The sequence below is a fragment of the Paroedura picta genome, chromosome 3 (assembly GCF_049243985.1).
Source record: "Paroedura picta isolate Pp20150507F chromosome 3, Ppicta_v3.0, whole genome shotgun sequence".
NCBI lineage: Eukaryota > Metazoa > Chordata > Lepidosauria > Squamata > Gekkonidae > Paroedura > Paroedura picta.
This window is the reverse complement of record NC_135371.1, coordinates 57760035-57772465: the sequence shown is the minus strand read 5'-3', so window position 1 is coordinate 57772465 and position 12431 is coordinate 57760035. Positions and strand designations below refer to the sequence as shown.

Here is a 12431-nt window from a genome sequence, read left to right as displayed (position 1 = left end):
TCCTCCAGGTGAACTGATCTCTGCAGTCTGGAGAGGAGTTTTCAGGTTCCACCTGGAGGCTGGCATCCCTGAACAGTGACAGAAATGCTAGCCTCCAGCTGGGACCTGGGGATCCCACTTCTGGGGTTTCTCAAAGCCTGTAGAATATTTCAGGCATTTCTCAATGCTAAAAAAGTTGAGAAAAGCTGGCATAGAAGAAGTAATTGAGAAACCTTTAAGTTCTTTGCCAACCAATGTTTTCATGTTTGAGTATAAGATGCTAATGATTTTGATTTACTTTGATATTTAACTCATTTTCCATTCTTCAAGCAAATTTTGCTACCACTTAAATATTTTCATTGAAGGAAGAAACTGTGACAATTTTGTGAATTATTTGATGCTTATTGTTATTATCAATTACTGACACCCAGCATTTCTCTTTGTTTCCCACCTATAGCCTGGCATCCCTACATCTCCATGGGACCCAGTGAGTCCCCCCTCCCAAGTAATCTTCTTCTCCAGGGGGACTGATATCTGTTGTCGGGAAATGAACTGCAATTCCAGCAAATCATCATGTCCAAAGTAGATTGGCATCCTGCAATCGCTCTGGGGCATAGTGCCACAATGACGCCCTCCAAAGCAAGCCCTTTTATCTCCAGGAGCCTGGAGATGAGTTGTGATTGCAGAGTCCCCCATCCAAAACAGACATTTCTCCCTGGGGAGCTGATCTCTATAGTCTGGAAATGACCTCCAATACCAGGATATTTCCAGGCTGTACCTAGAGGTTGATGACCCCTGGGTCACAAATGTTCCTTAAGGTTTGGAGGTGGGGCTTCAAGGTTCTAAGAGTGGGCAGGAACTTTTGCAGCATAGCCAGCCTCCAGGATGCGGAACTCTGGAATGCCAACTCAATTCCAGGCTCCTGGATCATCTGCCTCCCCCCCTTTCCCAGCTCATTTCCTACCTCCAGAAAACACAAATGGGATTGTTTTGCTTGCCTGCCTGATCCCAAAAATACAATGGACACTTTGCAGGTTTTATTTTACCTTTGACAATGTAGCTTTGCAGTCGCACTGCAAGGCAACAGCGCCATTTAAAAAAATTCCTCTGAGCAGGAAATGGAGAGGGGAGGGCAGGTGTTGGACGCTGCAGAGACTATTGCACCTTTCCCCCACCGTATGGGCTAGCCCCTGGTTGTTCACGGATGGGATGCAAGATAAAAGGTGGTAAATCCACTTTTTGCGATTTCCCTCATCCCAAGGCAAATTGGGTAAAACGTGAGCCAGTCCCTGGATGCAGACGACGTCATGTGGAGGGAGCTCTAAAACCCGCCAGCAATCAGAGGCTATCCAGGGACACGTTCCTCGTGCAGAAACAGTCTGTATATCTGTATATTGACCTCTGAGGAAGGTCAGTATAATCGAAACGTGTCGGGTCTGAACTTGTTGGCATTAGTAGTATATATACTGAGATGCTCTATGTGTGCCCAATAGAGAAGATATTCTTTTAGTTCTTAAACATTTTGAGCTCTAATTATGGTTTATACTAGTAATCAAGCCCGCTGTACCTGAAATACAGCGAGCGCTAGCGGGGCCGCGTGCGGCTCCCGAGTCGGCAGGCCGCAATTGCCGGCGTGGCAATTGCGCCTGCCGATTGGGCCCTCCCATTGTCAGTCCAGAGGAAGGGGCCAATCGGCACCCTTCCTCATCCCGGACAGAGCCCGCCCTAACTCCTCCCCCCCAAGGCCTTATCGCATTATTTAGTCCGCGGTGCCGCGGGCGGTGTTAAGATTTTTCTATATACTGTTTTATCCCTCGTACCTGTGGTTCTCAACTATTTTCCAGGTTGGGCTTTTGTTTCCTTTCATGCTATCTGTTGTCATAGTTATGTTACAAATGGCTGGACAGTAGAGTAAGTACAGCTCTAAAATTAGTGAAATACCCCATAGAATATACAAAAGGAAGTTTTTCTGCAATAGACATGCCTGTGGCTACTTTGGTTACAGAGGAAATTAGACATTAGAAAACTCCAGGGGATAGGACTGGGAGAGGGGGCACTTTCTTAATTTTTCCATAGAAATAGTGTGCATTAGAGAGGACCTTAACTCCTCCCTACCTTACCTCACAATACTCTGCTTTTTCTGCCACTTTCCTCTCCAGCCAGGCTCCTTTCTAGTATTGGAACTGGGCCAAAAGAAAAGTACCTGCAAGCAAAACAGAGGAAGGTAAAGTGCTCAATTGCCTGCATGCAGGTGCCCTATTTCATGGAAAAATTAACCACCACCCTATACTATACATTAATAGAGTACAAAATGAGGAGCAAATGTGGCTGTTTATCCCTAATTCCTTTTGTCTCAAAGCCTAGACTACAAGTTTTGTGAAGGAGAAACTTTTATGCCATTTCATGGCATCATATACTAGAATCAAAGACAAGAAGGAAACCTGAGAATACTTGTGGAGGGAAAGGGAAAATCTCACCAATTCCCAGACCCTGCTTCCTCCCCTCTTGGTTGGTTCATTTCTTTTATCTTTCTCCCCAGCCTGCCCAATGGCCAAGTTCCCCATTGCTTCGCCCAATGTATTTTCCTCAGGCCTATAGCAACTTAAAAAACAAAACAAAAATGCTTTTATATACTTGGTACCTTAGCTTGCTTGGCAATTGAAGGTATCGGTTGAGTTTTTCTTTGACATCTGTGCCACACGACTCTGACTACTGAAGGGGAGGGGGTGAGCCAGGATAATTGATTTTTTTGTTGTTTTAACTTTTCATAATTTTGAGCAAATCTAGGGGCTACTCTGCCCTGGCACACCACTACCCCCTGCATATTTTTGATAAGTACAGTAGGGCCACTCATGGGTATTTGATGTACAGTAATACATTATTTTATTTTCCTATTAATAGCTTATGTTGCAAGGCTGTTCCTTGATAAACATGATCTGGCCACAGGGATCCACTCTGATGACCTCCAAGTTATATTATTGTAAGGAACTTTATATAGCTCTGCCTTTGAAACACTGCAGAATCTCTAGTTGGCAGAATCTCCAATTGCTGTGGGGAGACTATTGTCAGGGGCAGGATGCAGGAATCTTCCCACCCCTGTGCTGAAAAATCAACTCAAGGTGCTGGTTCTTACCTTTAAAGCCCTAAAGGATTTGGCCAGAGGACTTGGAATGTCACCTCATATACTGTCCAGTACATTATAAAAAATTCACCTCACAAGCCCTGTTCTCTGTAGCCTTGGTTTCAGAAGTGAGGCAAGTTGCAGCCAGTGGCAGGGCAAATACACCAAGCTGGCACACTGGCAGTGGCCCTTTTAAAAACATGATTTGGCCACAGTCATTCATGTCATCAGGACCTAGTTTAGATCAATGCAGCAAGTCATTTATGGGATTGTCAGTGATTATTTGAAAATTTCCAATTGTTTTATAAGACAAGCCCTGCTGGATCAGATCAGTGGTCCATGTAGTCCAGTATCTTGTCTTACGCATTGGCAAACTAATTCCTCTGGACAGCAAACAACAAGGCATAGAAGCTAAGACATTCATCTGATGTTGCCTCCTAGTTCTGGGTTCAGAGGTTTAGTTCTTCTGAATGTGGAGCCCCCCCTCAGTCATCATAGCTTGTAGTCACTGATAGATCTATCCTCCATGAATCTATCTGATCCCCTGAAAGCTCCTATGGCCATCACTACATCCTCTGGCAGTCAATTCCACATTTTAACCACTTTCTGAGATTAAATATAGCTGCAAAATATTTGACTGGTGTACAGGAAGGAACTTATATTTTGCATAGTTCAAGAGCTTCACTGACTACCAGGTGGCTTTAGAGCACAATTTAAAGTGCTTGTTTTCATCTATAAATCCCTAAGCTGCCTAAGATAGCTGAAAGATTGTCTGCTCCATTATGTATCTGCTTAGCTTTTATGACTGAAGTACTATCTGAATGGTTTTTAACCCTAAGTCTCTGAAGAGGTTGTAATCCATCTGTTAAAGAATCTCTCAAGAAAATAGGTTCCCACCAGTTTCAAACCATAGCTTTAGAATTGGTCATCATCAATATAACACCCAGCTACAAATTTCTTTATATATATTTCCCAATGCTGCTGGTCTCAGTCCTAGGGCATTGTCAAATTGCCCCAGCTGAAGAGCTGAGAGAGAAGCAAAAATTGAACAGAGCTGGTGCTGGTTGATAAGGCTGATGTTTTGGATGGGACAGAACCTATTTAGGATGTAGTAAATCTCATTTTAAAAACTTGGGAATCTTAATAGAGCTTGTCCTTCTGCTGGAAAAGCAAGTTGGTACTATAGCTAAAAGTACATTTCTTCATCTCTATTTGGTTCCTGTTAACATATAAGCTTTGGTTGAAAATGAGGCTGTCCATGAAGACCACCTAGACATTTAAATTGGTTCAAAATGTGACAACCTAATCATTATCAGTACTTATATCACTACAACTGTAATATCTTTGTATTGGCTACTGATATACTTCTGGCTGCAAAGTACTGGTGTATGCTTTTAAAGTTCCCACCCAACCTGGGAATTTGAAGGCCCACTTTTCCCTGTATGAATCCATGTGGGAACTCAACTTGTCCCAACAATGGCTTTCCCATCCCTTTTTGCATATGGGTGGACCCAACTACAGCCTGTTCACAGACTTTTTCTGTTGTAGACTATCTTTATACAGCTTTGCTGTATAATTAAAATGGTAAGGGCTAGGTGGGTGGAGAGCACCTCCCGACTGAGCCATGCCACCAAGCCCAGCCAGGGGCAATCTGGTGGCATCACCGCCACTTTGCCCCTGGCTGCTGATGGCACCACAAGTAAGCATTGGGAGCTGGAGAGGGGGAAGCCTCCACTCCCCCCCAGGGCTGGGAAGGCCCTTTGCAGCCTTGGAGACGCCACAGAGAGCCTTCCCAGGCCACTGGTAAGTTCGGGGAGGCAGGGAAGGGAAAGCCACCGCTCCCCCCAGGGCCAGGATAGGCTGTGGTTGGCCTTCCTGACCCACTGCTAAATTTGGGGGGCTGGGGAGGGAGAGGGTTCTGCTCTCCCTTGGATCAGGAAGGCCTTTCATGGCCTCACATAAGCTGCAGAGGGCCTTTCCGGCACACTGGTGAGTTCTGGGGAGCCCTCTGCTCCCAAGGCCAGGAAGGCCGAGGCTGCAGAGGGTGTTCCCACCCCACTGGTAGGGCAGGGAGTCTTACCCTTCTCCCTTGGCCCAGGAAGCCCTCCAGATACTTCGCAGTGTGGCAGCTGGAGCCCTTCATGGGCCAAGGGGGTCTGGGAATCCACCCCCTTCCCCAATTCTAGTGCCAGTTGTATCAGCTACAACCAGCTTTTTTTTTTTTAGAATTTTAATAATCTTTCACACAGAAGTTGCCATTCTCCTAATCAAACTTTCCATCACAACCCTATTAACTTCTTCCTGGTCCTCTGCTGCTGGGCCAAATCCATTCAGCAAAAAAGTTCAGTTTTGCCCAAGTGTGTGTCACTTGACACTTGAACATTACTTGCTGTGCTGTTGCTTATTCTCCTGGTCTGGAGAGCTATACTTGATTGTGTTGGTTTTCGTCAAAGTGATTCAATGTCATCTCCAAATCTGAAAACTTCAAAGCTGCTAACAGAGCCCCTCGCTGTCCTCCCTGTCTCTCTCACGTCTGAGCAGTAGCAGTTCCCGGGCTTCCTATGTGGAATGCCAGGAGAGACCACCACACGTTCAGCCCTCAACAGAGCCCTTATAGTCCCGGTTCCCTCTGATCACACGGGGCCACCACCTGCAGTCACCTTGAGGCTGCCCGCTAAGAGGAGCTTTTAGCAGCAGCAGCAGCAGCAGCTGTGTTGTAATGCCTACTTCCACCCACGAGCAGCCAGGCTTGGCCAGGACCCTCATAGCCAAAGCACCGGGCTCTCCCCCCGTGCAGCTCTGCTCCTTCCCACGCTCCCTCAAACCCCAGATGGCGCCGACTTCAGCGGGGCGCAGTCCCACGCTTCAATTACGAAGCATCCTCCGAGCGCCTGGGGGGGCATCACCTGGCACAAGTCGCGAGACTTTCACGGCGCCCTGGGGAGGCGCCCCAAATCCCGCCACCGGGGAAGGGAGCGGGCGGGGAGAGATCCACGCCAAGCGGGGCCTGGCCTGGGCGCCCAAGAAACGCTCCCCCGACCCGCGGCTCTAAGACGCGGGAAAGGGGGGGGGGAGAGACGCCTCCGCCGAGAGAGCCCGCGCACCGTGGCCGCCCGCGATCCCCCACAAGCCCCTGCGCTCCATTCTCTCACGGCCGCTTGACCCGCCCACGTCCTGTCCCGTCGTGCACTGCGCCGCTCGGGTCGCCGCCGCGGCTCCCCCTGTCTCTCCACTCCCGCCTCTATTTCCTTCCGACCCCACAATCCCTTGCGCCGGCGGGCCCTTCCCCCCCTCCCTCCGGCGCCCCTGGAGCAGCAAGATGGCGGACACAATGAACGGGAGTCGCCTCTCGTTGGCGTGACTGGAGCCCGCCAGAAGGCCCCGCCGGAGGGCCCGTTCGCCCGCTGCCGCCGCCCCCTGCCCTGCCTTGCCCTGCCGGCGGCCGCGGGCCCCGCTTCCTCGGCGCTTCGCCGCAGGCCCGGCCGCCCGCCCTCTCCGCCAGCGGCAGCATGAAGCTGACGGACAACGTGCTGCGGAGCTTCCGCGTGGCCAAGGTCTTCCGCGAGAACTCGGACAAGATCAACTGCTTCGACTTCAGCCCCAACGGCGAGACGCTCATCTCCAGCAGCGACGACGACTCCATCGTGCTCTACGACTGCCAGGAGGGCAAGTGAGTGCCGGGAGGGAAGGAGGGAGGACCGGCCCTGCCCTGCCCTGCCCTGCCCTGGGGGTGAAAGCATGGTCGTCCTTTCGGTTTGCACGTAGCATAGTTCTCTCTGCCTCGTTTGTCTTCGCAACAGCAACCCTTTGTGGTAGGTTAGGCAAAGCCCCTTTGAGATTATATGACAGAGCGGGAATTTGAACCTGGATCTTCAGCCAGTGCATCTCACTGGCTCTGGTGAAGATCAGCGGGTTTCTTTCTGAGGTGGCTTGTGAAGGTGAGGTTGGCTGATTTAGGGGGAGGATGTGGGGAATCTTTAGGTTTTCTAGGTGGGATGCCGCCATTAGTTGAGGGGGGGGGGTGAGAGTTAGGTTCCACTTGTTTTTCAGAAGGGTTTTAGAAAAATGTGCAATATATTAAAAGGCACATATTTCTTTGTCCTGGCATTTCCAAGTTTTGGAGTTTGCATGTACTGACGGTGATAATCAAGATTTGCCTTCACTTTTAAACATATTGGGAGACTTTGCCACTAGACAGTTATGGCTGATTTGAGTGGGTACTAGCTTTTTTCCCATTGAACATGATTTTAATTCTCTTAGGGAGAAATCTGGGATTTTATCATCTGTCCAGTGTAAAGTGAGTCTACCTTGCCTATTGTTGAAAGCCATTGCAAGTGGGGAGATGGAGCTCCAACACCCCAGATCCCCATCTCCCTTATTTTCATTAAAAAGTTCTGAACTGACCCCCCCCCCCCCAGATTTGTATATACTTTACTTTGGTGTTGTATGGCCTCATTAAAAATCATTGAGGTGGAAGGTGGCATCATACTGTGTGTCTCATATGTGTGTGATTAGGGTCCCCTGTCTAATTTAACAGAATACCATTGTTAAATTAGAAAGCATATGTCCCTGGGCTGTTCACTCTTATTTGGATATCTGTATCATATTATAGCATTAAGACACAGCAGGAATGATTTGGTGATCACAGTTGTTATAAATGCAATATGATGATGCTGTTACTGGAGTTAAAGGAAACCAAATGTAATTGTGAGGATTTCAATTTTATTGCAGTCTCCATATACTTGTAAGCATTCATTTAGAAAACACTCTGAACCAATTTTTATCATTAAAGAGTACTGAGACATTACCACACATCCTGGTGAATGTGATGTCTTCATTTTCATGCACAAAGTAGGTTTTTTTCAGAATTGGAGTTAAATGCCTGGTTTACTAAGGCCGCTATCCTATGCACATTGATTTGGGTGTAAGTTCCATTGAACTCACTGTGACTTATTTCACAGTAAACAGAAAATCAGACTGTGTGTTGATACATAGGTTGCCTGCTTAAAACCTCTTTTTTTTTGCATTTTTGTTGTATTTCTTTTCTCAAGAGTTTTTATTATCATTATTCTTGTACCATCCCTTTCCCACCCTTTCTCTACAGACTCAGGGCAGATTTCTATGCTTTAGCATGCCCGGGGCCTGATGCTCCTGCACATAACTTGTGTGTATTCCCCTCAGTCACTTGCCAGAAGTCAGGGATCAAAGGTAATGCATGGTATACATCCAGGGAAAGGGATGATCAGGTCATGTTGTACCTGTGGCTTGTTTGCTTTGTTTGCTGATTTAATCTGCTGCCCCGTCAATTTCAAGACTCCCAGATGTCATTTCAGGAGGCACGCTTGATCTTCGTTATTCTAAAAACCTTTCTAATTGACAGTATGTCTTTTGAGATTGGGCATTTGACTGGAGAAATCTGATCAATTTACGAGTGACATCTTAGAAGTATTATACTCTTTGGAACAAAAAATAAAAGCTTAACCATTTTGATGCTTTTGCTAATTACTTAAATTAGTTAATTTTCATTATTCCACAATAAAGGAGCAAATGATACCTGTCAGCGATGAAGATTTCCAGAAAAATTATACTTTGGCTAAATTAGTAAACTTTTCAAAAAAAATATCCATTGCCTTAAATAGAGCATGATGTGATTTAGTGTATTTATTTATATTTCATAAACCTTTCTAAAAAGTTCCTTATGTTAATAGTATACCCTAGTGTGACAGGACCCAGGAGTGAAGGTAGAAAGAAACCCAGAGGGAAAAAAAGAATAATAAATACAAGGAATTTTTTGTTTCTATGCAGATCCTGACCCATAAAGGTTTAATGCTTGGCAGAGTTGGTGTATTGGACAGATAGGCTAAGAAGGGGTGGGGCAAGAGTGGGGACAGGGTAAGGGAAAGGCCCGTCAGGTTGAAGCAAGTCTGAAAGGAGACTCAGGTGAGTCAGTCAAGTGAGACAACACAAGCAGATCTGGACTCAGTGGAGAACAGTCATGTTCTAAGTACAGCTCTGCAGAACAAATAAGGGGCTAGTTGAAAAGGAGTTTCGGGAGAAGAAATCCAAACTCTCAAGTCAAGTGCCTGGTGGAGGAAGATTCTTCTGGGAAAAGAAGCCTTCCTAGCCCAGGTTCTAAGAGAGCTGAACAGCTGAATTCAGGGGAGTTTTGGAAAGAAATGTGGTACTTAAGAACTGAGGGAATTTGGGCTAAGAAACAGAGGTGTCTCAGTGAAAGGACCATTCTCTAGTCTTGGGGAACTATTCACCTGAGGGGATTGCTTCAAGGCTGTGAAGCTTTCCCAGAGGAAAAAAGTACAACACATTCTGTAACAGTCTGCTTCAGAATATTGAAATATCATTTATTTAAGCACATTCATAAATCTATCTGATAAAGTTCAATTTCCTATTGTTATTCTCTAAAGAGTCTGTGATCTAACTTCTGAAGCAAAATTGTATGGTAAAGACAGCAAGGGGGCACTTTATTTCTGTCAGCTGGTTCTGAAATCCTTTTCTGTTATAAGAGACTAAGGTGGGACAACTTGAGAACTATTTGAAATATATGACATGCTACCAGGCTGACCAGCAAGAACAAGACAAAGTTGTGTCTTAGTTCCCTGCTCCCTTTCATCATATTTGGATCCAAAAAGTACACTGTCACACCCAATATCAGTGAATATCCCTAAAGCTGAGAGGTATGCTATCTTTTGTCTCAACAGAGGTTAACTCCTGTGTACAGTGGCTTTTGGGTCATCTTGTCACTGGAGTTACTTATACATGTAAGACTGGTGATTGCAATATTACTGCACCATGGGAGAAGAGACATGGATAAGAATTTTAGCTTTGGTATTCATTTGAAATTAGTAGTCCATCAAGTGAGTTCATAACTTGATTTTAAAATTTGGAGTATTATATATGTATTTCTGGCTTAAAGAATATTAACAGACATGTACTCTTTCACAATTCTTAGGGATAATCACCTGAAAAACATTAATTGCAGCTTTGAAATGCTTAGCTTGTCTGATATTATATTGATAATGGCACCCATCCATTGTTAGTAACTTTCTAAAAAGACAAACCTTGAGAAATAGAAAATGCCTGCAGAAAGTTGAAGTGCAGTAAAATTTTCATCCTTGCATCTCTTATAGACTAACATGTCTGCTCCAATGTTTTGTTTTGTTTTTTTTGCATTCTAGTTACTTGTTAGACAAATTAGGTTTGTATTTACTTATAGAACTGTTTAATACTGATTCCTTCTGTTGTTTGGGTTTTCTGCTTGGCTTGATGTATTTTTAGCTACATTTTTAGTATTTTCAGTTATATTTTGGTATCCCAAATGCATCTGGGATTTTTCAGCTGTTGTCCAACAAACCTGGACAACAGCTGAGGGGCTGGAGCAGATTGTTCCCACTACTCAGCTGTTTTTTGGGCTTGCTTTAGCAGTCCCTTTAACAGTCAAGACAAGGCAGTTTCCCTGCTGGTTCAGCTGGATCTCTTTTGGGTAGTTAAGCAAACTGCAGAAGAGAGCTCCAGCAGAACCTGCAGGGATAGTTCTCCCTCCAGGGTCGGCTGCTTGGTGGACTCTGTTGGGCAGTCCTGTTTAAACTGGGTTGCCCAGCAGAGCCCCAGCCCAGGATCAGTTGCTTTGTAAGCTTTGTTGGGCAGTCCGGGAATCCTGAAATGTTTAAATTCTGAGGGATAAAATTGCGCACTTCTAATGGGGACTTGAACCTGAGTGTTGCAATTTCTAGCCCAGCACAAAGACCATGTTAGTATTGTGTCTGATTTCCTTAGATTCAAGGCAGCTAACAAAGCAACAGGCTGCAAATGCATGAAGTAATTCATTGTCAGGACAAAAACAATGCATAAAACAGTACAAACATGGCTGCAAAAGATTTTACTTTCTGTCTAGTTCTCTTTGAAATACAGCCATTTCCCATGCTTTCCTGAATGCAGAAAGTCAAAGTGTCCTCTACCTGTTCTGGTAAGGCATTCTTAAAGACTGGTGCTGCCACAGAAAGAAAGAAAAGCTTGCAGACTGACTGTTGCCAAATAAACAGTTCTGAGAGAGGGTACCATCGGAAGAACACTTCCTCATGAGTGCAGCAGGCAGGGAAAGTATTCAGGGATATGTAGTTCAATAACTGAGGGCTCTTAGCCATAAAAGACCTTTAAGGTTAACCAGAACCAGTATTTGGTCCAGAGGCAAATAAATAACCAGTCCACTTGCAAGAGCAAGGTAGTGATGTGTTCTGGGGGGCTGACCCCAGATAGGAGCTTGCTGCCACATTTTATACTAGTGAACGCTTTCAGGTCTTCAAAGGCAGCTCCATGTAGACTTCCAATCTGGAAGTTATAATACCAGTGATCCATATGGCTGGGCTTGCAGAGTCTAAGGAACCAGTTTGTGAGCTGAATGTAACTGAAAGAAGGCACAGCTAGCAGTGAAAGCGATATTTATTCATCAGCAGCGTTCACCCAAGAACACCTTCAAGCTTGTCTCAGGCTGGTAAATCTTCTCACCCAGCATTACTTCCTTCTTGTTTGGCTTAAGTTTGTGTTTAGCCATTTGACCACAGCTCTAAGGCAGCCTACTATGAAGCTCTGGATGATAGTCAGGTGGTTAACATGAAAGTTTAAAAGTTAGATGGGAAGAGGAGTAAAGATGTTGGAAAACTACCTCATCTCCAAAGTGTCTCATTCCAAGATTGTATAACCTCTTAGGGGCTTAAGTGGGCTAGCATCTACTTGAAAAGGCTTCTTTATCAGTTTTGTATGGATGAAATGAAATCTCTGGGTGTGTATCATGTTATTTAACTCTGGGAGGATTGTTCATGGTGTACCTGTTCATTGGCATGCCTTTCTGTACATTTTAATTTAGTATTTTTGTGTCTCCCGTTCCCCAGATTTGTGTTCTTTCATTACATCCATGTATAATGAGTGTTTTTTGCGCTTAACAATGTTAAAAGGTAAAGGTATCCCCTGTGCAAGCGCGGGGTCATGTCTGACCCTTGGGGTGATGCCCTCTAGCGTTTTCATGGCAGACTCAAGGTTTGCCAGTGCCTTCCCCAGTCATTACTGTTTACCCCCTTAAAGTTCTTCAAATACTGTGGCAGTTTACTAGTTTCCTAATTAACTTGTTTGGCCCCCTCAGCTTGAGGAACAAACAATGAAACAATATAACTGAGACTCCCCCCCCCCCCCACCCCGGAGGGGTCTTTACTAGGACAAAGTTCTAAAGCTTTCTATTCATAGTTCTTGTGTATCTTCCTCAGGCCATATTCAGATATGGTAGTGTGGAGTTGTTGCTTAATATTTCCAGCATACCTGGCTA

The 12431-nt window shown here is 45.3% G+C and overlaps 2 protein-coding genes across 10 annotated transcripts in view; one reads left to right on the top strand and one right to left on the bottom strand.

The window, feature by feature from the left end:
- GLYCTK (glycerate kinase) overlaps positions 1-6338 on the bottom strand; it is a 37101-nt gene extending 30763 nt beyond the window's left edge. The window contains exons 1-3 of one of the 8 annotated variants that reach the window (XM_077325837.1): positions 6007-6198; positions 2621-2691; positions 2100-2182 (exon numbers count right to left, since the gene is read on the bottom strand). The gene's annotated coding sequence lies outside the window, so the exon portion shown is untranslated. The other 7 variants (XR_013229074.1, XM_077325838.1, XM_077325839.1 and 4 more) reach the window with 7 other exon arrangements.
- WDR82 (WD repeat domain 82) overlaps positions 1-12431 on the top strand; it is a 55158-nt gene that overhangs the window by 21832 nt on the left and 20895 nt on the right. Inside the window, exon 1 of one of the 2 annotated variants that reach the window (XM_077325851.1) lies at positions 6393-6770. The exons of the other annotated variant lie outside the window; for it this stretch is intronic. Within the exon in view, the coding sequence (XP_077181966.1) occupies positions 6610-6770 (161 nt within the window). The 5' untranslated portion in view covers positions 6393-6609. Of the gene's footprint in view, positions 1-6392; positions 6771-12431 lie in introns of those variants that run through there. 2 annotated transcript variants of the gene reach the window in all.